Source organism: Penicillium solitum (genome assembly GCF_028829755.1).
Source record: "Penicillium solitum strain IBT 25940 chromosome Unknown utg000003l_segment0_segment0, whole genome shotgun sequence".
NCBI lineage: Eukaryota > Fungi > Ascomycota > Eurotiomycetes > Eurotiales > Aspergillaceae > Penicillium > Penicillium solitum.
This window is the reverse complement of record NW_027072123.1, coordinates 791,663-816,924: the sequence shown is the minus strand read 5'-3', so window position 1 is coordinate 816,924 and position 25,262 is coordinate 791,663. Positions and strand designations below refer to the sequence as shown.

At 44.1% G+C, this 25,262-nt stretch overlaps 5 protein-coding genes across 5 annotated transcripts; 2 read left to right on the top strand and 3 right to left on the bottom strand.

Annotated features, from left to right (window-relative positions):
• Positions 1-3,753: 3,753 nt before the first annotated feature.
• On the top strand, positions 3,754-5,778 carry N7455_004223 (uncharacterized protein; the record flags this gene model as incomplete). Its single annotated transcript, XM_065604711.1, has 3 exons — positions 3,754-4,344; positions 4,394-5,138; positions 5,192-5,778. 3 exons carry the CDS (start codon positions 3,754-3,756, stop codon positions 5,776-5,778), a joined length of 1,923 nt encoding a protein of 640 aa, XP_065461611.1.
• A 9,623-nt stretch (positions 5,779-15,401) lies between these two features.
• On the bottom strand, positions 15,402-17,666 carry N7455_004222 (uncharacterized protein; the record flags this gene model as incomplete). Its single annotated transcript, XM_040962509.2, has 7 exons — positions 15,402-16,690; positions 16,749-16,760; positions 16,829-16,973; positions 17,032-17,136; positions 17,190-17,285; positions 17,338-17,530; positions 17,581-17,666. 7 exons carry the CDS (start codon positions 17,664-17,666, stop codon positions 15,402-15,404), a joined length of 1,926 nt encoding a protein of 641 aa, XP_040807051.2.
• A 1,484-nt stretch (positions 17,667-19,150) lies between these two features.
• Positions 19,151-19,543, bottom strand: N7455_004221 (DNA-directed RNA polymerase core subunit RPB10; the record flags this gene model as incomplete). Its single annotated transcript, XM_040962508.2, has 4 exons — positions 19,151-19,193; positions 19,246-19,332; positions 19,389-19,447; positions 19,508-19,543. 4 exons carry the CDS (start codon positions 19,541-19,543, stop codon positions 19,151-19,153), a joined length of 225 nt encoding a protein of 74 aa, XP_040807052.1.
• A 347-nt stretch (positions 19,544-19,890) lies between these two features.
• N7455_004220 (WD repeat protein) lies at positions 19,891-22,701 on the top strand (the record flags this gene model as incomplete). Its single annotated transcript, XM_040962506.2, has 3 exons — positions 19,891-20,186; positions 20,246-20,967; positions 21,023-22,701. The coding sequence occupies 3 exons, from the start codon at positions 19,891-19,893 to the stop codon at positions 22,699-22,701; spliced, it is 2,697 nt and encodes an 898-aa protein (XP_040807054.2).
• A 330-nt stretch (positions 22,702-23,031) lies between these two features.
• Positions 23,032-25,036, bottom strand: N7455_004219 (Clr5 domain-containing protein). The gene is made up of 2 exons (XM_040962503.2): positions 24,823-25,036; positions 23,032-24,760 (listed from the first exon to the last, which is right to left on the bottom strand). The coding sequence occupies exons 1-2, from the start codon at positions 24,936-24,938 to the stop codon at positions 23,083-23,085; spliced, it is 1,794 nt and encodes a 597-aa protein (XP_040807050.1). The 5' UTR covers positions 24,939-25,036; the 3' UTR covers positions 23,032-23,082.
• Between the last annotated feature and the right edge of the window lie 226 nt (positions 25,037-25,262).

Here is a 25,262-nt window from a genome sequence, read left to right as displayed (position 1 = left end):
ACCATCCTAGCTAGGGTCGGGAAGCTCCTCTTATATTCCTTCTAGAAAAGTCGAGGTTTCTATCACTCAATTCCACGAGCAAGATATCGTACAATCTCGTCGTTATCTAGTTTTACAAGCCCTTCCAATAGCTGGTTCTAGGATGCACAAGTAGTATCAAGATCACAGTCATCATTCTCATCAATAGCTACTCTAGAAGTCTCTAGTACTACTAGGTCATTGGTATCATAGGTAAGCATCTTCCTATATCGATCAAACTCTCGGCTTAGGACCTCTTAATAACGATTCATATAATCAATATCACCCTACCAATCAGTCGAGGAAAAGTACCGGAGCTTCTTTAATAGAGAGAAGATTATTACTAGAGCATAGATATCACCATAAGGCTCGTAGTCGGTAGCAGTATAGTACTTAGAGAGCTTTTTCTTTACTATTTAGAGTGCCCGCAACATCCGTTTCTTCTAGATCACACCTTTATTCTTAAGCTTCGCCTCGGCTATATCAAGATAGGAGAAAAGCTTATTATAGATACTGTAGATATTATATACAGTAATATCCTTTATCTTTAACAGCATTATCGTGAAATCAAAGAAGGGCTTTATCAGAAAAAGAAGATACTCGACTTAACGCCACTCTTCTAGACTTCGGCAAAACCCATTTTGGGTCGAAACCTTCGACCCAAAACCCAATGCCAAGAACCCAAAATTAAAGTTTAGGCATAAAAATGCCAAGACCTGCCTAATTAGGTATATTTATGCAGGTTTTGTGCAGGTTTTATGTATTTTGGGTTCCGATGGGTTCCGATGGGTCCTTGGCATGCCAAGAATGGGTTATAAAATGGGTTCTGCCGAAGTCTACACTCTTCTAGATCGAGCTTAAAATAAAGATATTAATAATCAGTACAATACTAATCATAGAATAGCTAGAGCTTCTTAGCCCGGTTAAGCATCAAAAATATTAAATTCTATCGTATCCGAACATCTTAGATTGGAATTAATATAGGCTCCGTGTTAGCACTCACGCAGATAATATATTATAGCCTAACAGTAGGTTATAATATTATATGGGGAAGTAATATTAGGTAAGCCTTATATCTTATATAATAGGTTTATATAAGGTGTAAGAGAGAGGTTATACTTAGCTGAATAGGCAATAGTAGTAAGCAAAAGGCAAGTCGATTGTTCATATTGTTCTTAATTAACATACCAGCTAGTAGGAAATGTTGATTCCTTATATAGCTAGTTGGGAGGCAATTATAAGAGAGGTTTTGCCTCCAAATGATGCTATATTGTCTTGTGACAATATAGATGACTTCAATACTTATGGCGGCGATATTGAGTGAGTCACAATTAGGCCTTGACAAGTCACGCGGTACCAGTACCGCGGTACCAGTAACGTGCCGTGACTAAGGGTCTACTCCGGTCTCTACGGTACTAAGCTTGGCGGTACCAATGCTCTGGTCCGGTGTCGTGGTACCGCGACGGTAGTACCGCGGTACTGTAAACAGTGCAAACACAGCTAAATTTATCAAATCCCGTGATTTGCACAAGTTATGTAGAAAATCTCTGTATTTTTGGGTATTTAGCTTACAGCTTCAAATCGCAAATCTTTAAATCGCAAATAGTTCCAATACACATAATTTAATAATCTCAGCAATCTTCATTCTAAAGTCTACTTCTGCTTCTTTGTATATATATATTCATTCTCATCTCTACGGCGCTTCCGTTCTCTCTGGGGACGCTGGCTGTCAGAAACCTGTGCTTGAGGAATTAGGACTCTCGGTAATGGGAGTTTAGTCGAGTCATCCTCAGTACTATCAGCATCGTTATCCTGTTTATTAGGGCTAGGCTGTATAGTATGTTCCAGCTGTATATCATTTTCACTATCACCTTCCTCTTCATCATCACTAATTGGAGTTACATCATAATCAAGGAGCCGTTCTTCTTCTTCTTTATCAGCCTCCAATCGTTCAGTTGGATCTTCACTTCCTGTAGAAAGCTGAGGTTCGGAACTTTCTATATCAAATCGGGTTAAACAACGAAATATCATTAGATCCTAGATAGTCCTTGTATTAAGAGACCCCCGTCGGTAATGACAGATATTACGAGCGGAGCTAAATAAGCGCTCTACACCTACACCAGTAGACCTCGCTTTGGGTCGGGTTTGGGTCCAACTTCAGGACCCGTACCCACGGGTTGGGTTTATACCCAAGACCCAAAACCCATACCCGTAAAACCCGTGGGTTCTTGGCGGGTACCCATGGGTACCCGCCAAGAACCCATTATAGCATAAATCTCCCAATTAGTTCATGCGAAAATGTATAAAACTGCTGATTAACCATAATAAAATACTGTTATTTACATGTGTTCCGGTCACCTCTTTAACTTTTGGTCATGAATGTCTTTTCTCCTACGTAATATTGAGAAATTGCCTTGTTTTCAAATCAATAAATGATGGTAACAGATTGCATTTTGATTTTAAGGACTTCATGACATTATCGTGGTTGTAAAAATCAAAGTTAGTTGAAACGGTTCTTAGGAGTGCGGAAATATATATATAAACATGAAGTATAGTTGGAACATTTTCTGCATAGACAATATGAATTGTAAAATCACAATTTTTAGAACTGAACATAATCGTTTGGTCTCAGAATGGTCGCTATACATTCATTTATCTATAAGTAATCTAACCAAGTGCTCTTTTACCTTTGCTGCGTCTTAACTTAGGACCTCTACCCAACCATGGACTTGGTCAACTAATCGCTACAAGGCTTCCAGCGGGTTACCCATAGGTTACCCATAGATTTACGGGTTCTTGGCGGGTAACCCACGGGTTACCCATTATTCATGTAAGCCGTAAGCCAATCAGTATAGCTTTTTTCTACCTATGTGGGCCTTTATTGATCTATCATCTTTTTCATCTAGAAGAGCAGGGTTTCGCGAGGCCCCAGAATCAATGTCCACACACTAGGATTTTTTTTGTAAGTCTTCCAAAGTTCTCACAATCCTTACCCAAGTGCTCGTCTATTGGTATCTTACTAGATGTCTCAATTCACTGATGCTTACGGATCATCTTCATATGATTTAGACCTACCACTGCCAAATAACCTTCAACTTCTCCCATCAGACGATCTCACCCCTGATCTATCTGTGAGCCAACGAACATTTCCATACGTCGCAAGCTCAGTCATCGATTCCGATTCTATTCAACCAGGATTATTTTCACCTCCTGTTCCATCTAGCCTCGAGACTATTCGACCCGACCGTGTCAATCTATATGTGGTGTACTCTAAAGCAATGACAATTGAATTTGTACAATGGTGGCTACAAACAGACTTTGGAAGAAGAAAGCGCTTGCGTTGGGATTCACGACACTCTTCTGATGTTTGGAATCACTTTGATCAAGTGTCTAAGGCTACTAATGGGGAACCAAAAGTGATGTGTAAGTATTGCAGAGCTCTTCTCAACCATTCAGGGCTTGGGGATGGAACTTCAACGATGAAGAAACATGCTGCAAGCTGTAGCAAAAAGCCAAGAAGCCAAGATTTGAGGCAATTTATCCAAGCGGTATAATAGCCTACTTGTTCCTTATTAAGAAATACGCTGATTTTAACTACTTCTATAGGCGCCATCCCTTTCTACCGAGACCCTATTCAGCCAAGAAAAATGGGAACAATGTCTTCTTCGATTTATCACTGAATCAAGAGTACCTTTCCAGCTCTTAGAGCACCCAGGATTCCAGGATATTATTACTATGGCCCAAAAAGCCCCAAAGAAGCTTAATATTCTATCTGCAAAGGTAGCACGGAGCCGACTACGCACCACAGTGATCGAACGCCATCAGAGTATACTAGAAAGCTTACCTCAAGATGGAAAGATTTCAATTGCCCTTGACTGTTGGACATCTCCTTTCCAGCAGGCATTTATGGCAGTCACTGGATATTTTATCGATACGGACTGGAACTACCGTGAGCTACTTCTTGGGTTTGAGCCACTTAGTGGAACACACTCTGGTGTCAACTTTAGTGCTGTTCTATTACAGCTTCTACAGAAGTACAATTTAACCGATCGAGTGCTTACAATCACTACCGATAATGCATCAAATAACAACACCTTGGTAGCAAGCATCCAAGAAACGGTCCAGTCCCTTAACCTTGGCGATAACACAGCAATTGTTCGAGTTCCATGCATGGCCCATGTTATCCAACTAAGTTTGAAGCAACTTCTCGGTCAGATGAAGGCAGAGCCAAAGAACAACACTACTCAAGTCGAATGGACTGACTGCCAGGAGCAATCAGTTCGTTCTAGGCATCAGAAGCGGGAGATCATTGACACTCTTAATAAGGTTTGCTCCTCTAAGAGTTATAGAAGATCTAATTCTAACCTGGTTTTAGCTTCGAAGCTTAGCCGTTTTTATTAACGCGAGTCCACAGCGCCGTGAAGCTTTCTGTAGTCTTCAGACAAGCTCTAAAGCCCTTGTTCCAATACAGGACGTCCGTACGCGATGGAATTCGACGTTCTTAATGCTTCGCCGTGCTAAACGACTGCAATCTACCTTAGATGAGTTTTGTTCGAAGTATGGCCATCCTTACCTCCAGCTTGATCAAGAGCAATGGCGCCAGATTGATTATCTACTCTTGATCACACAGCCATTCTTCCGGTTCACGACTGCACTATCAAAGACAAAGGATGTCACTGTCCATCTTATCTTTGCTATCTACAACAAGCTTTTTGATCATCTTGAGAAGTCGATTAAACAGCTTACAAGGAAGAACGTAGCCTGGAAGAAGCTCATGCTTACCGCTCTTCATGCGGCCGAAGAAAAGCTGAGACAGTACTACAGCAAGACAGAGGATGTCCATGGTGATCTTTTCGCTATTGGTACAATGCTTGCTCCACAGTATAAACTCCGGTTCTTCCGGAGTAAAGACTGGGGCGGCGGCCCCGAGTTGGTTACTAGATATCGGCAAAGCTTTATGGACTACTTTGAACCGTATAAGCAACGTCGATCGGAGGAACAGACCGGTAGCAGTCAAGAGCCTTCTACGCTTAGTTTAAGCCTAGATCTTGATCATATGATTGGCCTTCCGGTACCTCCAGCTTTTCAACAGGACGAGCTCGCAAGTTATCTTGATAGTAGTAAGTATGCTCTCTCTGCAAATTACTAAATTTCGCTACTAAATATACATTAGCAACTACTCCTGCTGTAGCAATACGCACATTCTGGAAGGAAAACCAGGCTACATTCCCCACACTTGCAAAGCTCGCGCGTGATGTTCTCTCGATCCCTGCCACTGGCGCGGGTGTTGAGCGGCTATTTAATACTGCTCGGGATGTTTGTCACTATCGACGAGGTTCACTGAGTGCTACAACAATTCAGGAGCTTATGTTGTATCGTTGTACAACAGAATTTCAGATCGAGGAAGATACAATTGCTTTTCGGAAAGAGTATCTTTCTGAGGGGGAAACAGAAGTGGAGAATGAAGAGAAAGATAACCAACAACTTGAAGATACCGTGGAGCCGATTAGTGATAATGAGGAGGATAACAGCGATGGTACGCAAGAGGTTGTACTCTTTGTTCAAGCTGAATCAGCAACGCAAGGTCTCTCAGAACGTGTTCTTGGAAAGAGGAGAAAAAGTGTTACATCTGAACCGGATATTGAAGGATATAATGATGACAACGAGGAAGAGGTTCCTCTACCCGAGACTCAACAGCGTGTCTCTGGAAGATCTAGAAAGCGCCCACGGCATCATGATGATCAGTTTATAGTTTATTAGTTAGTTATACAATTGAAGCTGTTCATACTCAATCTAGTTCCTTCAAAAGTATACCGCTTGTAAGCCAAATACATATAAATACAGCACAGAAATGCACAATTTATGTATATCACAAGATTATCTATGTTTGCATTGTTTATCAACCCGTGGGTAACCCGCGGGTTGGGTACGGGTCTAATATCAAAACCCGTACCCGACCCTGGGTCCGAACTTTGAACCCAAAACCCGCCAAGAAATGGGTATGGGTCGGGTAAAACCCGTCTACCCACGGGTAAGGGCGAGGCCTATACACCAGTAGTAGGAATTGAGAAGATATCTCGTGTAAGCGCTGTAAGTGTTAGGAACTCCTTCTTATAGAGTCTCCAGAATCGACATGGATCATCTTTATCAGTACCTAGAATGATCAGTTAGCTATAGACTTAAGATCAGTAGATGATATATATACGAAGATTGAGATATCCTTAGAGTTCCTCTTGCTAACGTATCTTTCCTAGTGCTGGAGCCTGATTCCTTGGCTTAGCTTAGGCAAATAGACTAGACATTGCAGTACTAGCTGGAGCCTTACCTTTATCCGCTGCCTATATATTCGGCTGAACCTGGAAGTACTCTTCAAGGTAGGAATGTAGAGAGCTTTTATACTCATGATACTAATCCCGGTCATCACCAACCTAGTCGTTACCTTTAAAGTAGTCCAACTTATACGACGGGGCAAGAATTGTCCCTATCGTATAAAGATATCTATAAGCTTCTTCAGTATCATGGTAGTAGACTGAGAGTTTCTGTTCACCGGCTTTTAAAGCTCGTAACATAGCCTATTTCTAAGGGACTCTCTTCCGAGCCAATAGACGCTAGGCGTCTTCAAAATGGCGGAATAGTACATTGTATACTTCAAAGACTGAGGAAATAGTCATATCCTTAATCTTAGAGAGTCCAACAGTCCATATATAGAATGGCTTTGTGATATAAAGAAGGTAATCGACTTGTCGCCACTCTTATATACTGAGTTGAAATTGAGACTGGTTGTATACTGAGCAGTATTGGTTGAATACTTTAGAAAGGCGGTTTACGCGTCGGAGCATCAGATATATAGAGTTCTAGCGAGTCCGGACATCCTGTATTGGTGTAAGCCTTAGCTCAGCCTCTTGAAGATTCAAAAAGAGCTCTCTTCGCTAAGGGCTAGCATTAATAAAGACTGCGAAAGCACGAATCTATATTGATTAGATATATTTAAAGAAGACATAGATATAAAATATAGCTTACCTTTGTAAGGGTATAGATAATACCTTCTTCAGACTTTATTTATTGTAGCATAATACCATGATCTTCCTCTGACCATATAGTATAGGCTATATCATTCTTTAGATTAATTTTCATCAGTCCAAGAAGATCTTTTAAGCTTAGCTGAATCATATGAGTAAGACATAGGATCCGGACAATACGTGTATGATTTAGGAGGTTTAATGCTTCAATTGACTGGTAGAGACTTTCCACTAGTGTCTTATTGTTTGATGCGTTATCGGTGGTTACTGTAAGTACTCGATCAATGATATTATACTTATTGAGTACCTGTTGAAGGATCTCACTAAGATGACTACCAGTATACTGACCATATACTGGTTGAAATCCGAGGAGAATCTTATAGTAATCCCAATTGATATCAAGGAAGTAGCTAGTAATGGCTATAAATACCTGTTAGAATGGAGATGTCTAACAGTCAAGAGCAATTGAGATCTTTGCCCCGGTTAGAAGACGGGAAAGCACCTTTTGGTGGTCTGTTTAGACGATTGTTTTAAGGCGACGTCGTGCGGTCTTTAGTGTAAGGAGTGGAGGCATCTCCTTTGATAGACGGGCGAAACGGGTGAACTTAAGGAGCTCTAGCCGCGCGAGGAATTGGAAAGGAAGTTAACACATTCCGAGTAAATTGATCTAGATTCGCTCCCAGTCGTTGGTATTAAAGGCTGTCTTCTAGGGGGTTGGGCAATCAGACTAAGAAGTTAGAATATTGATTATCTGATTTAAGGATAAATACTTTACTGTAAATTGTAGCGATTGATATAGGGTTTATTGAAGTGATATATTAGTCCCTACCCTAATATAGGACTTACTCTCCTAGTGCTTTTTCAGCGAACTAAGGGTTCTAGTTGCTGATAGGTGAGGTATGGTCTTTCTATACCTCCGACATATAACCATCGGGTGGCCACTTTGGTAGTGCGCAACTTGATTAAAGTGCTCCTATAACTGTGATTTGTATTCAGCCTCAAAATTCACCTTACGGCCTAGAGGCTCCAATCGGGCCCTAGAGGTATATCGCCACCATTCAATGAATTGTGTCTTATTTATTTTTGTATACCGAACCCACTCTTTATTATGACCGCTACCAATTCTTTCAAGAGTTATTAGAGGAGTAGTGGTTACTAGAGTATCGTACTCTAAAACACTGAGTGTAGGGTGATCAATAATATTTAGTGTTTGTTAGCTGATTGATTGGTCTGGTGTAAGGGGGTTTTGGGAGAGAAGATCGAAATCGGTAAAACGATAAGGAAACTTAATTTGAGATGATGATACCTGAGACGAGGGACTAGCTTTAGAGAATGGCCGGAAATCTGACATATTAAAGTAATAGAAATAAAGGTGGTATATAGACAACTTAGGGAATAGAAGGAGTGATTAAAGGAATATACTCACTCATACAATCAGGTAGCTCTAGTCTATAAGAATAAAAGGAGTCGGGATTTAGTAATAATCAAATCTATCTTTATAAAACATGATAGTTATGATAGATCTTAAGCTATATAGTATTGTTATATTTTGATTGGGTAGTTCCCTCGTATTCTTATATATACCCCACCGGAGTACCGCGGGAGTACCGCGGTACTCCCGCGGTACCTTCTTTAGTACCGTAGGAATAGGGGTTTTCAGGGTCTATACTAGTCCCCTAGTCTATAGGTAGAAAGTTTTAGCTAAGTTAGCATTAAACCATTCTACATAGTATAGACTGAATTTCTAACGTTAGTTAAAGACTGGATTTCTGACCTTAGTCAGAAATTACTATTATATATTAAATTTATACTACTGTGAGTACTACTATATATAGTGCTTAACCTTCCACCTATAATCTCTGACCGCGGTCAGAAATTATACTTACCTAGTAGTATTCAACAACTTCACATAATAAGTATAAATCAGGATATAGTATATGGTCTGAAGTATAGAAGCTCAATATAGTACGAAATACAGTCGAAGGATAAAACCCTAAAAACGTTCTAGATATATATTTCTATATCAATATTACTTCACTCAGTCTAAAAGAATAATATATATACCCAAACACTAGATAGAAAGAACAATATAGATATGGAACGAAAGCAATAACAATATATATCAATAATTGTATGTCCAGGTACTTTGTCAAAGCAGAAACAGGTAGTTTTGAATAGACCTCTGCATAGCCCACAAAGCCCATAGCCCAACCCAACCCAACCCACGAATGGGTTGGGCTTTGGGCCCATCCTTCGAGCCCATCGGTGGGTTATGGGCCCAGAGTGAAAGCCCACAGGGCCCATTTCGGCCCATAATGGGCCCCCATTATTCATCAAACAATACAAACATACCAATGTATCGCAGCTGCATAAGTAATGCATTTTTCCCTGGTTTTTTTGGGTATTCCAATTACCGTCTAAGCCGTACATGAACCATCTTCTTCTTATAAGCTTATATGATTGATTGAGAAGATATTAAGTGATAGATGCTAGGTGGTTGAATTATATTAATAATGCTCATACATATCATCCTCAACTCGCATCCTCTTCCTCCCTGATGTACGCTGCTGAGTATGAGTAGTCGGTAATTGTGGTGCAGCAGCATCATCATCATCTCCGTCAAGACTATAGTTATCAATATCTATCAAATCCCTAGATAGATCACCCTGTTCTTCAGTATCACTAATCTCATCAATCTCAACATCATCCGGCGTCTCATCCTTCTCTTCCATCAATGCGTCGATCTCATTAGAAGTAAAGAACTGCTTCAATTCCTCCGCTTCCTGTACATCAAGGTCAAACTTAGATGTACAGAGGTATAGCATTAGCTCTTCGATGGTGCCCGATTTCAAAGAGCCGCGGCGATAATGGCAGATATCGCGCGTAGTATTAAACAGACGTTCCACACCAGCACCCGTTGCTAGGATTGCAAGATAATCCCGTGCAAGTGAAGCGATAGCTGGGAAACGAGATTCATTCTCTTTCTAGAATGAGAGCGGCTCCGAATCAGTTATATCTATATCAACATTAGTATCTATTAGATAAGTGATCGGAAGGATTCAACCTACTGCCATTAAGATACTGCGTTATTTTATCAACAACCGGCTTTGACTTGGGGATAGATTTCTGGCTTCGAATAAGATTGTGAAGAACTGATCTTGGTGTCGATGTAGAAGACCCTTGCGGGCCCTTAGCACTATTAAGACGTTCCTGGATTGGAGTAAGTGTATCCTGGAATGCTACTCGATACTGATCCCGTAGCTCTTTAGCGTCGGACCAGTCATCAGAAAGAAAGAATTGGAATCTATTATCCGGCGACAGTATTGTATAAACTGTATAGATATGCCCTCGCATTTTATTAGTCTCCTTGTAGTAGTCGCGTAATTTTGACTAGCTAGTATCGAGAGAAGCAAGTATCTGCTGCTTCTATACAACTCGCTTTCGTTTCAATTGTCTTTTTGATCGTTCAATATGCTCAAATAGCAAATTATAGATCTCAAAGACAAGATGTGATGTCACATCTCGTGTCTTTGAGAGAGTAAGTATATAATCAAAGAATGGCTTTGTAAGACAAAGAAGATAGTCAATCTGACGCCATTGATTATCATCTAGTGCGAAGTCTTGCTTATTGAACTGATCACAGAATTGTATGATAAAGATACGGAGTCTCTTGGCTCGCCGGAGCATAAGATATGTTGAATTCCACCGAGTCTTTATATCTTGGAGAAGTATAATCCCTTGCCCTGAAGGTTGAAGTGCGATAAATGAATCTCGGCGCTGAGGACTAGCGCGGATGTATATAGTAAGTGCTCGTATTCTTTTCAAAGTATGCGAGATATCCCGTTTTTTTGTATTCGCCCTTGCGAGAGTAACTTGTTGCTTAGTCCATTTGGTTTCTGTAGTCTCATTCTGAGGGACTGCTTTGAGACGGTCAAGTAGCTGGTTTAAACTCAATTGGATCATATGCGTAAGACAGGGGATGCGGATGATGTTGATATCCCGTGTATTAGATAAAGATTGTTGTAGTAAAGATTGCTGTAGTGTATTAACCAGAGTCTTATTATTCGACGTATTATTAGTGGTCAATCCAAATATCCGGTCCTCAATTTTATGCTGAGTAACCGTCTGTATGACAGTTGTACTTAGGTTCACACCGGAATGTGTTCTATGAAGGGGTTTGAAACCGAGTAGCACCTCGCGGTAGACCCAGTCAGTATCGATAAAATAGCCAGTAATGGCTATAAATCCTTGCCCAAATGGAGATGTCCAACAATCTAATGCAATTGAGATCCTTGTATGCTCCGGTAGCATCCTAAGTATATTCTTTTGCCGCTCTTTCACACGAAGAGATAGCCGACGTTGAATTGTAGTAGCGTATGGTATATCTAAAGGGCTTGGGGCTAACTGTGATTGCGAAATTAAGAGACGAAAGGATGGGTTTTCGATAAGTCGGAATGGGAGTCGGTTGATGGTAATGAATTGTAGGAGTTGATCGTTCCAGTCCTCTTGTGAGAAAGATGCTTCCGCTTCGGTATGACCCTATATTGATATTGATATAAGTAAGTAGTATGAAAGAAGGATAGGACTGTATATACCGATTGAATAAACCCTCTTATTACCCCCTTTTGCTTCCGTATCCCTGTAGCTTTTTTATAAGCTGCAGTTTCTAGATGACGAGTGATAGTCGTTGTACCATGACGGTTGACCTTTTTAGTACTCTTACCGTTGCCAGTTTGTTTCTTAGTGCCATAAGGATGCTTAAGGATAAGACCGTAACGCTTGCATATCACCTTCGGGCTCCTAGAAACTACATGCGCCACTTGTTTATACTGTTTCTAAGTCTCCGAAGCAGAACCATGCTGGGAGTCCTATGGAATCATCGTGTTGGTAGATCTATAGTCGGTCTGTAACTACCAATCAACCCAATTGCTGTGATTTATCGCGTCGAAAAGAAAATAAGTGCCTATTCTACTAGGACCAACTCGTTGAAAGCACTGAAAATGTTCTGCTTCTAAGGCAATTGACGAAGGAACAGACGGCTGAAGAAACGATGAACGACTACGGTGGTAGCTGCTGGATGCCTGGTGAGAGGTAGTAAATGATATAGTATCGAGGTTAGGTTCAAATGGGTCGAACTGAGATGATCCAAACTCGGTTTGCTGGCTTTGCGATATGATCAGTTGACGATTCAATAATGAAGATTGATTCAAAGATGAAGATGTATAGTATGAAATGTATAGTAGGAAGGATATAGGGCTTTAGGGGGATAGCTTCAAGGTCATACATTACAAAAGGCCACTTCTTGAATCTTGATAGTAGCATTAAACAGCAAATTGATGCAATAAACAGAGGATTTATCATAGTGCTAGTCAGAATTGAAACGTATGATTATAATACTCGTATATGATTGGCTGCATCGTGCATATTAAGTGGGCTTAGCCCATCAAAAGCCCATAGATAGCCCATTCCCAGCCCATTTCCCGGTCCATTTCGCAATATTATGATCCAAAAAATTTCACCCGATGGCTTAGGATATATTTTTAAACCTCTATTACCTCGAGATCAGCTATAATATCACCTATCTATAAAAGCAGAAACAAAGAAGGAGAGATAGGTATCCGTCAGTATAAAGTTCAGTCATGTAAACCTACAAAACATGAATTTGATACTTGGTTTTATACTTCAACAGAAAGATGCACCTAGTTCAATCTAGATAATATATATATCTCTTCATACTGATACTCAGTACGCTATAATAGTATGAATTCATGGTCAAATTGGATCTTTTTTGGGTGATTTTGTATGAAATCTGGCATCATGATGTTGAATTCAGTATAATATCTACTCAATTCCTACAATATTGTACTTCTGATGGTGATAATATAATAATACTGAATATACAGGCTGGAACTTGCGTAAAATACAGCTATTAATCAGCTACTTTATGCATGCCAAGACTGTATTTGTGCGTAGAAATGGGCTTTGATGGGGGCCTTATGGGCCCCCATTAATGGGCTGTGGGTTGGGTTGGGCTTTGAATATTGGGCCCATAGCCCACTGTGGGTTGGGCTTTGGGCCGGGGGTATGGGCCCATTTGTGGGCTATGCAGAGGTCTAGTTTTGAATGTTCATACTGGTCACTGATCATGAAGATAGAAGACTTGGGTCGAGATACAGCTCATACACTCGTAAAAAACAGTATTTTATCGACTTACACAGCATTTTATGCAACCCAAATAGGTAATTTCTTGGCAAATTATATAGGAACGGTACTATGTAGAGACTACCGTTGGTACCGCAGCACCATGCGGTACCGAGACCGAGTAACGGTACCAAAATCCGTAAAGTCACGCGGTACCCCGCGACACCGAGCAACGTTACCAAAATTTGCTTGGTACCGCGTGACTTGTCAAGGCCTAGTAAGGCATACTATATATATATATCTTGAATATATATCTTCAAATTGTTACAGCATGATTTAGTAAGTTAGTAAAAATACCACACAATATAGTGTATTTTAATAAGGAATATATTCCAAGTCGTATTATATATATTATAGTTTTTCATATACTTAGATATTTCAATAAAATTTATGGATGTTGTAGATTAAAACTGCGATTTTACGTGGAGTTGGCAAAACAGGTGTAAATAACAGTTATTTATTATGCGAAGTCAGCGAGTTATACGTCCATTTTGGGAGAATTTATACAATGGTGGGCATAGTGGGCATGCCCGCGATGGGCATGCCCACGGGCCGTAGGTGTCATGGACGGGCACTCGAAAATCCAAATAGCCCACCGCCCACCGTGGACGGGCGATGTCGCAGTCTACCTACCGGTAATATAAAATATACGCCGAGGAAAGTATAAGAATTCTATACGTTTATAAGAATAGCTCGATACTAATAAAGAGGACCGAGTTCTCGAAGACTATATTGACGATGATAAGCTAGTATTTAGGGACTAAATATAATTTTAGTTGGGGAGTATGTTACGATCTAGAAGAGGTGCGAGGGAGGATTCTGCCGTTGGATTCCGACTTCGATGGATGTTTGCATAGTTTGTTTGTTATTCGTCCAGGACCCACAAAGGTCCTGTCAGACTTATCTCCTCTCTTCTTCCTTTCTTCTCTTCTTTGTACTTAGTATTTTCGTTTAATGCACTCTTTACTTTGAAGAATTGGCTGGTAACAGTAATTATAGATTTATTAAGCGAATAAGTAGACTTCGCCATAAACCGCAATTAGGGCCAAACCTTCGCCCCAACCCCCAAACCGCGTTGGGTGCGGTATACAATCGGCCAAACCCCAACCGCACTGCGGTTTTTCCTGGGCTCTGTTGGGGCCCCAAAAAAACCATAAGTAACCCATTTTTGCATAACTTTTCATAAAATTCATAATAATTAATTACTGTATTGTAATTATATCATACTAATACTTTTTGAATTAATTTTGTACGTCAATTTACTAGTAAATTAATGATATATTTCAATTTATTTAGGTATGAGACTTACCATAATTACTAGGCCTGTAATTAATAACCCATTTGGGGCCCCAAGAACCATTGCGGTTTGAAAGTAAAAGCCCATAAACCATTGCGGTTTCCAGACCTGGCCCCAAAACCCGCCCCAATTGCGGTTTGGGTTGGGGCGGTTTATGGGGTTTGCGGTTTATGGCGAAGTCTAGTATTTAGGGACTGAATATAGTTTTAGTCGGGGGTTATATAACGATCTGGACTAGACTATATTCTCTACCGTTACTTACCGCCTACAAAGATCTTTTTGGCCGAAGAGTTTTCTACCAGATGTTTCCGCCTTATCGAGGTTTGCATTGTTTGTTGACGAGATAGGACCCCACAAAGGTCCTGTCAGATAGGTTTCCTCTCTTCTTCTTTTCTTCCTTTCCCTGTACTTAATGTCCTCGTTTAATGCACTCTTTTACTTGAAGAACTGGCTGGTAACATGGGAGTGGAGCATGTGAAATTAATTAAATGCGATGTAACTAACCTCTTTAAGAGGAATCTTGGCAACATAATAATGATGTGAATATATTTATATAAAATATATATGTATATACCTAGGTATGCCATTATCTTAAGTAAAAGAGGCTGAGAAACAGATCGAGATCCCACCCAGAGCTACGGATATATGGACCATGACACAAGCCCAAACTCCAACGGAATCCCCAAGGGAGAACACCCCGAAACAAGGAATATAGAACCACCAGCTCTGTACACAATACGAACGCGACGAAACAGCTCGTCCCCACTTCCCGACTTCGAATGGTGTTGGATATGCTCCTTTCCGACGGGGCTGAGCACCTTCCATAAGAAACAGTACGACACGGCGACGTGTGATGGGCCGAGACGCTAAGTTTGGATAATAACACCTTTGCGGCCGATCGCTTCTTCAATATGGAATCCAAAGACGAGTCGGTAGAGGTCACGGAGCCAGGAGTATTGGCCGCTTTGCAGCATTGCCTGGCATGCATGCGCGACATCAATGGCACTCACCCGGGCCTGCAGACCAACGCTTCTGAACGTCGGGTCAAACGCCACAACCTTTCTATAATTCTTCAATAAGGACGTCTGCCACATGGCGGAGCCAAATGCATCCGACGGAAGTGATTTCACAAAAGACGAGAGATTCTGCTTCCCACCCCGTTGATAACCACTCATGATAGCGGCTTTGGTGATCAGGATCTTTAGTCGCGTGAGGTTCGGATCTTCCGAGATAGTGGTCACCGTGTTGGCCGAGGATGCCGTGTGACTAGATGACCTAGACTGCTCCGAAATGCTGGATGCATTGGATGACCACTTTGTATGAGGGTTACTATGCCCGTTCCCATAACCCAGTACAAGTATATTCGGAATCGGAGCGTCGTCAGGTGAGGCCGTTGCAGTGTCCTCGAATATGGTGGTTGGAGTCTCGGGGTTGCCGAGTTGGCTCATTGGGTCACCGAAATCCAGCTCCGATTGTTGCGACGTTTGATGGAATGCCTGCGAGAACGTGGTTTGGCTCGGACGAGGTGTTCCCCGATCCGAGTTACGCAAATTATGGAGGGTCCAGCCCTCGCGGAAGAGATCGCAAAGCTCCCAGCAGGCTTGAACCGCAGACCCCAACAACTCCTCATCCAGTGGCTTCTCTTCCCTCTTGCTCTGGCGAATGCTGAACAACATCTCGGCTAATGTCCAACATGCACTCAGCAGAGAGTCTGTCTCCGTGATGCGGGTGCGCTGTTTCATGAGACGGTGGCACAAGGTAATATAGAAATCCAAGGTTCTTTCGCGGAAGGCATCGGGAAGATTCCGATCGTGAGTGTTGTAGAGATGGTTATTCAACTCAAAACTCACTCGTAAAACTGAGTCAGATAGGTCAGTGTCACGAATACGGGCTTCAAATAGCGCCTGGCAGAAATCCCGACAGAGATCAAGAGTCGGATGGATCTGCGATGCGTAGTCGTCGTCGCGTGTGTCATAAAGTTTCTGGCATAGTCTCCAACATGACCGCCATGCATCCTCTTGCATATCAACACTGTGGGATTTGAGGAGACGTTCTCGATGGATATAACTAAGATTGGCCAGCGTATTGCATAGTGTCCAGCATTCGTCGAGAGCAGCTCTTAGGGCATTGATTTCAGCCTCTTTGCTGGTTAGTCCTGGATCAAAATTAGTCTCATTTTCTAGAGCTCAAATGTATCTGCGTTCATGTTATACCTTCAGGGATATCTTTGGCAAAGGGTCAGCAAGGGCTAGCATGGATCGACGCATGACTTGAAATAAATTGGTTATAGTACCTTGTAAGCTACTCGAACGAGTGCGTCTCTCAAATTCTTCAAACTCATATCTTGTTTGTGCGCGTGGTGTCGCTCGCTCGGTACAATCGTTGTCGAGACTGAGGGATGTTGTCAACGGAGGTGGCGATATTGGACTATTACCGAACTGTATGGATAATTCTCATTAGATATATAAGCGGGCGAGGGGCTTATCATGAATATACCTTTCTCGGCCTTGGAGGTACATTTATTATGTCAGTTTGCTCATCTGAACCGACTGATGGCGACTGTGACTCCGCTGCGTCCTTGAAAGTAGGCTGCATTGGCGCCTAGGCAGATTCACCATTAGCCAATGCGACAGTCATCCTCGTGGGATTCATACAAAATCACCAAATCCTGGCGGAGCATGTATCACCGACTGCGGTTCATCGTCGTCCGACCTGCTGTTTCCCACATGATTTGGGTATTCGGTTTGAATCTATATAGTGTGAGCCCGACTGAGATGCCTGAGCCACGATTTTTGCACATACTGTAAGCTCTGGTTGAGGAGGAACCCCAGATCCAAGTACAGGATCAAGAGAGCTATCATTTCCCTTTGAATAGTCGCAATCATCACAATCGTCGCAATCCTCTTCATTGGCCGAGGCCCCCGATAAGCTGTTTATCGGCTCGGAAGCGGAGAAGTGGGAACTCTCATTTCCATCGAGGATCCCATCGACAGACCTATTTTTATCCATCAGCGATGTTTGTGAAGAAACTAGTAACTGTCTTACATTGAACCCGGGCGTGGAGAATAGTAGGCCAGACTTGTAGAGTTGACACGGTATGGTAGGACAGATAGCGGTGACCTGACGGCCATGGCCGAGTGTATATGGGGTATCAGAAAACAAAGCTCAAGTGAAAGTGGAATAAAAAAAAAGAGGAAGGGGGAGGGGGGAGCAACACTTGAGGGAGCTGAGCCCGGTCCCTTATCGCTTACCTAGCGCATCCTACACGTGATGTCTATTTCTTCAATACATCATCCTACTTTTTGGATGTTTAGGATGAGGGGGGAGGGGGTGGTTATATTAGATATGGCGCTGAGTAGGAGTTCCCCATTTGACATTGGCAATGTCCTAATATGTAAATTGAGGGTCAATTGCAGAAAAGAAAGGCCTTGGAGAAAAAGTGTGTATGGAGTACTCTGTACTACGTACTGTGAAGCAATTTCAAGGTTGTACCTAGGTATAGCTCTTCCAAGTTATTTTGTAATCCATCTTCGGTCTCTGATTGGTTGGAATTGAAGGAAGCGCTTTGGTCCTGGATGCGGTATAGTCTAATGCAGCTCCCCTCAATTTTAAGTGGCTGATGGAGTTCGAGATGCATGTTCATCACGGCGCCTATTATTCGACCCCTCGGGGATTTACGAATGGCATTTCTTCTTGTATTGCATATCTTTGGGCTTTGCGAATTCCAAGATCAATTCAAAATAGTAGAAATCCATATTGGGTACACTGCAGATCTAGCATGGGTCTCAAAGCTGAGATTATCTGAAGCGTTCGAGCGGGGAATTTGCCTGTTTATATCGGGTTAGACTGGTTGGGAACAACTCATCTAATATACCTACGTATATATAGTATATACACCGTATACATCTTTGTTTTTCACCTGGCCATTGCTAATTGCCATGTAGGAACATGGCAATACCTATTAAGGTCTGAGTATGTTATGCCAGAGAATCAATTCACTCTGTAATCCCGGCAAATGTACTTCTAACCAACAGAGGGCCATTATGCACGAGTGAAACCGGCCACAGCTCAAGGGTGGACGAAGAGGGACAAAGAACCAAGCAGAGTGGCGTGTGGGGGGAAATAGGGTAGGGCTGGGCTACAAATGGTGCTTTCCCAATGTTGGGCCAGACTGCAAGCTGCTGAGCTGTAAAATTCATTGAAGAAGATAATAACCAAAACGCAAATACCTCCCTTGACGCCATATGTGTAGAGTGCAACGCCCTAAATGCAAATACCGGAAACACCTCTGAGGAACTTCCTCCCATCTCCGGTGGAGCCTGGGTCACCCGTCGCATCCCAAACCACTTCACTGCCCCCAGAGAAATCCCCAAATCGGCATTTGAATGTGGAGATCAGCCAAAAACCAATGACCACGCCATTTAGCTTAAGATGGTGGTTTTTCTTCTTTCGCAAACTTCAATATGTTCCTGATGTCCTCTGGCTCACAGAACGTAAAAAGTCGGCCTAGCATGACCCGGCAGTAGGGGAGAATGGGGTATTTGTGTGATTCTTGGACCGAAAAGCCTCGGCTTGAGTCGATGGACAGGTTGACGGGCGTGAGGAATTGTTTGGCTTATACTTGAGCCTTGGAGCGATCTTTCTCGGCAGAATTGTAACTGTACAAAATGAGCAACAATTCCCAAAATCCCCAAATAACAAGAGACGTACCGGAGAAGTTTCTCGATCAGATCAACGTGGGTCATGATCATTCGCCGGCAGCAGTACCGCCTGCAGCCAAGCTGGTCCATAGCGTCGCTGTAAAAAGAGTTTGTTAGCCAGACATAGACGTCATAGACTGGAGGCTGTCATACCCATCTGGAACCCCGTCGTCCAAAAGCTGCAGGTAACGCTCCCAAAGGTCACCGACAACCTAGAATCGGGAGTTTTAGTTAAGGATCATGTTATCACGAACTCCAAAGTAGCTGCTTACCTTGCCACAGGAGAAACAACGGACGGGGATAATCATTTCGGCGATTCAACTTGGGATATGATTCGGAGAATGAGGAAACGAACAAGCAAAGGTCGATTGGAGGTGAATGATGTCGCTTTGAGCCAGACTTTTTTTCCCGCGAAGATCAAAAGGTCGATCTAACCCAATCAGGAGAACTGCGATTTTCTGCCAAAGATTCCCGCCTTAATTTTCCCTTGGGAAAAAAAAGTAGACGGATCTGCCATGAATATCCCCAGACTCAAGTCTTTACAACTGTGACTCAATTCACAAGAACTATGATTGTCTGAGTCGCACCAACTTACATTTGAACGTTTCCCCCCCTCCTTTTTGGCCTTTTTCTCGATCTTGCTTCACCCGCAAAAATGGTGGCCAATCAGTCAGCACGACAGCAAAAACGATCCCGGCTTAGCGATGCGGCCTCGGAGAAGCCTGCCCGGTCAAATGAAGAGCGATCCAAAAGGCGTAGAGTCTCGGGAGCCAACGAAAACCAAAGCCCGCAGACAGTTGAGCCAACCGACGGTGTGGAGGAAGGTTCCAATGGCGATGTCCAGACACAAGATGTTGAGACGAAGCAAAAAAGCCCCGCGCCATGGTCTTTCTCACGACCCGTTGGTGGTCGCTACAACAATTTAGATCCAATTCTGACCGAAGATGAAGCGTGAGGACTCTTTTCTGTCGACAGAGAGTGAGACACATTCTGACCTTTTTTTTTCATAGATATCTCCTGGTAGGACTCGACACGGCCGTTCAAGTATTCGCAACCTCAACCTCTCGCCTGTCACGTACATTGCAAATGGAGGCTGGCCAACATATCATTGGGTTCAGCATCTGCCCCGAGGACCAGGAAAGCCTCTATATCTTCACGTCTTCGGGCTCTATCAGCAAATGGAATTGGAGTTCCGGGAAGCGTATCGCCCGCTGGGAGACCACTTGTACAACCGTTTCAATGAGCCTAGCCTCGGTGGGAAAAGAAGGAAGTAGAGCTGCTATTTCCTTCTCTATCATCTCGCAAAAGGATGGAAAAAGACAAATTTCGATCAACACACTGGGGGACAAGAAGATCCAAGGCACCATCGCCCTCGAGACTAACCAGAAGGTCAATAGTATCAAGGTCACCCACGACGGCCGAGTGATCATCGCTAGTGATGGTAAGCATCTCTTTATGGGTACTACAACCAGCGCAGAGCTTGAAAACCTTGAGACTGTCCAGTACGCCTGGCGCGAGGCGACCCTGCCTGTCAATGCTACTTGCTTTGACATCCAGATCCAAGGCTCGGAATCCATCGATCTGGTAGTAGGGGAGAGTGCCGGTTCTATCTTGATTTACCAGAATGTCTTGAATACCCTCTTCGGCAAGGATTTCAGTGATAAGAGGTCTTCGCCTAGGAAGTTACATTGGCACCGCGGCTCTGTGAACACCGTGCGTTGGTCTAAAGACGGTATGTCCACTTGTATACATGTGTTTTTGAGAGAGGTGTTGCTCACATTCGTCAGGAAACTACATTATCTCGGGTGGTCAGGAGTCGGTCATGGTTCTCTGGCAATTGGACACTGGCCGGAAGCAATTCCTTCCTCATCTTTCCTCCCCTATCTGCAACATCGTCGTCTCCACTAGTGGCAGCTCATATGTGGTTAAATTGGCCGACAACTCAGTTATGATCTTGTCGACAAGAGAATTGCAACCTCTCACCACCATCACAGGATTGCAGTTGTGCCCAGACATGTCAGGCTCTGTGGAATCCTCAAAGGGATCTGTTGTGGCGAAATTGCACCCGCAGCAACCAGAGCGATTGATTGTGGCCGTCCCCGCTTCCCACCAGCTTACTCAAAACCAGCATGGCTCTCAGCCTGCAAATGCGGCTGTGCTTCAGACATATGATATCCGTGCCAACTCCAATATCTCCCGCCAAGCCCTTGCGCGAACCAATGCGACCACTTTGAGCGTCAGCCCTGAAGGGTCTCAAATTGTCGCACCCGATGTTAAGCACTTGGATATAGTACACGATGCGAAGTGGTTGGCTACGGTTGATACCTGGGCCCCTCATCCTCAGGACGTGGAAGCCCTAGATCGCTCTTCTAAGGCTAAATCCACCGCCACCCTCCGTCCGGAGGTCTTTTTGAAGTTCTGGAAGTGGGACGCTTCGTCTGTTACATGGGAACTGGTCACACGTGTGGACGGTCCTCATTTCTCCAAAAACCACCACTCAGCTGTACTTGGTCTGGTGTCTCGGCCCGGTGCCCACGAGTTTGCAACCCTAGGTGCCGACTCTGTTCTCCGCTTCTGGTGTCCAACTGCGAAATACCGAAGCGGGCTAAAGGCTAAAGATCAACCAGAACAGCCTCTGAACACATGGAAGTGTCGTGGTACCGTTGACCTGGAGGGATGTCTCAATTCAACGGAAGATTCTCCTCTGGATGCGGCTTGCATGAGTTTCTCCGAGGATGGTTCAGTACTGGCCGTCTGCCTGCCGTCGACATCGGCCGCAAATGACGGTCTCGTTCTCCTGATCGATGCACGAAACTGCTCTGTGCACTACCGACGCACCGGTGTTTTCCTTGGAAACCCCTGCTCAACGAGCTTCCTGGGAAGCCATTTGATCGTTGCTTCTACTCACTCGGTGGCTGTCTGGGACACAGTCGACGATGTCGTCAAGACTATTCAGTCGTCGGAGTCTGTGGATTCCCCTGCCGGAAACTCACAGCTCATTGCTGTGAATGCGAGAACGAAGTCATTGGCAATTGTTACGAGTTCGTCACACAAGAAACGGCGCAAGGTTCGATTCCAAATCAAGATCTACGACGTCCCATCCTTCGAAGTGGTCTTCCAGGAAATCCTGCAGACCTCCCCGGTTGCACTGCTCTCAGATGCTTATTCCGGTGATTACATCGTCGTTGATTCCGCGGCAACTGTGCAGCGACTTGGCTGTCTGGATAAGGCTTCCCAGAAGAGCCAGAATAACCAGTCTCGTGATGTGTCCGGCCAAATCGACAATGGATTGGCAACTCTCTTCAACCGGGGACCGGAGAGGCTTCTTGCTCAACCTGACGAGGTGGAAGACTTTTCTGCTCAAACCAAGGGACTGGCTAGTGTCTTTGGTGAGACTCCATCATTCTCCTTGCCCGCTATTGGGGTCCTTTTCAGGAACGTGGTCCAAACACTCAGCGCCAACTAAGCTGATTGTTTTGGTCTATGGCGGTTTCTTATTCGGTGCACGGGTGTAGCGGTTGACAGGGGTTTTCTGTTTTTGAACATTGGAATTGTGAACAGCGAACAATGTAGCATATGTATATGGTTCACCTTAGGTAGCCCCCAAAACTTCATGATTTTATCTTTTACTACACAAGCCCTGGTGGTGCCGACCATCTTGTAATGCGCACTTGTGTCACTTGTGTCAGAGAACCGGAGATTGATGTATTCCTAACCATCCAAGGAAGAAATAACGTCATATTTATCTTATTCCTTACAGTAAACTTTCATTTGTTATCCTAAAATGGGGGTAATAACGCTGTTTAGCTAAACCGAATATATGCCTCGCCACCAGGGCTGACAGTTTTCAGATCTGTCCCAAGGTAAAATCAAGCAACGCCTTCCTGCCGTGGACATGGGTCAAGTACGCATCCAATTCGTGATCATCGTCGATTGAGAATGGAATCTCATTCCCTTCCTCATCCCTGTCAATGCCCTCGATTCGGGTGATGATTGAATAGGGATACCTGGCGCCGATCAATTGCCGGAGCTCTTCCACTGTTCGTGTGGCTAGCTTTTCGAGCCAGGGTTTTTGGGTTGATTCTTGCGACTGGTCCTTCGAACTAACCTGGAACCAGACGGGGGTATGTAGTAGTGCGGAGCTTAGCATAGGATCCACATACTCAAAGCCATTGCCTGCGTCGTGGTGTGGATTGGCCGAGAAGGATGGGTCGTTCGCAGCCTGGAGTAGTGAGGGGTCAATCTGCATATCGCCAATCTCAGTAGCCGTAATGGGTGCACTGGCCAGCGCCTGAGAGGCCAAAGTACTAATCCCATTGCTGATCTCGTTGCCTAGCATGCTGCCCATAGAGGAGGTTGTTGGGGTTGGGTTTCGAGATTCGGCACGTGCCGAGGATCTCTTACGTGCCGGATCTCGCTTCGTCTGGTCGTCTCGAAGTCTCTTCATTACATCGCGACAGAGTACTTCCAGAGCCTTTAGTTTGTTGCCGTGATCTGGGTCGGCTGGCCCAGGTGCGAGGATTTGCTGAAGCAACTCTGAGTTCGCAATCCATTGCTCTTTGAGCTCTCTCCAGTGTTCATCGCCGGCCTCTAATTTGCTTGTGAAATGATCTACCTTCAAGGTGTCATAGAACGCATTTCGGATCTGTCGACTTTCTTCCGGGTTGATCCCCAGGGCGTTCTTCGCCTCCGCGATTGTCATGCGTCTTTCCAGAGTCCGCATTCGTTTGGTGACATCGGTGCACACAACATCGAGGGCAAGGGCCTTTGCGTCGCGTTGAGTAGGATCTGTATTAAACACCTGTTGGAGGTGTGGGGATTCCTGGATCAATTTGTCTTTCGCAGCTTGCCATCTCTCAGGGCCAGCTGCGGTTTTCTTGATGAAGCCTGCTTCTTCGCAGATTCGCTGGAAATGGTCTCTGGTCTGGCGGTACATAGTGTTGTCTAGGCTGAGATACTGCTTGCTCTCATCGATAGTTGTCTCCGACGGAAAGCGTGGAGGCCCGGGAGGGTCAGCCGGCAGCCCGGCCCATCCTCGAGTTCGACGACGACGTTTTCGCGAAGCCCAACGTTCTGCACTTTCGGTCTTTAGGCGGTCCAGTCGCTCTTGACGTTTTGCGATGACCTCTGGCGAAAGGGCGGGGGACTCGGTGGCTGGACGTTCGGCATCTGGTTGTGTAGGAAGAGGATGCGGATCATCGAGTGCGCTTTCGACCTTGTATACCTCCTGTTGCAGGGCAAGTAGGCCCTCGTCCTCCGGCGGGACAGCTTGTTCCTCGACACTTGACTGTGACTTCATTCCGTTGGGGACTCGCAGCAGCCAGCGATTCTTTGCACGCACTCGCATTAATTCCCTCTCTTTAATCTCAAAGCCTTCATCATTCAAGATGCGAAGCATATCCCGCTGGCTTGTGTTTCGTTCCCAAAGCTGTTTGACTCGGGCGACGAGCTCGATATTCTTGTGCGCTGGATTCTGTTTTGACGGAAAGCCCCATCGTTTGAATTGAGTCTGAAAGGCACGTTTGCTAGAGAAGAAGCGAAAATCAATTGGTGTTCAACAGATAAAGGCAAATATATATACACTTACCTTGGCGCAAACTGACAGGCAGTTCGCATGTAGTCCATGATCTCCTCCAACGCCTTCTTTTCCTGAATGTACATCTGGAAGCAGATTTCCCGCTTGCCAGACCAATCGTACACCATAATGAAGGAGACGCTCCCCTCCGTGGAGGCGCGTCTGTTGGAAGAAATAGATAGAGCTGGAAGATGTGGAGCTTATCAGGCGGTTGTTGTCGCTGCTGTGCGCCGTAGTCTTTGGGGGAAATTTGGGGAAGACGCGGACAGCGCAGTTTAGGCACGTGACCACATATATCCCTTGACAGCATTTACAACATTCGACGTTTACATCTACAAAGAACGATTGAATAATGGTATGAATTTCATTTCATAATTTGGCCTGGTACCTTTGGGGAATCATATCCCACATTTCTCGTTTCCCATGCATAAAAAAAAGAATGCCCTCGGAGA

What these genes read in the sequence shown, in the direction of transcription:
- N7455_004219 (XM_040962503.2), bottom strand. Translation starts at nt 24,938, where the DNA reads ATGGTGTACGATTGGTCTGGCAAGCGGGAAATCTGCTTCCAGATGTAC. An exon ending in GCCTGTCAGTTTGCGCCAAG is followed by an intron (nt 24,761 to 24,822) that starts GTAAGTGTATAT and finishes CTTCTTCTCTAG; the next exon opens with CAAACGTGCCTTTCAGACTC.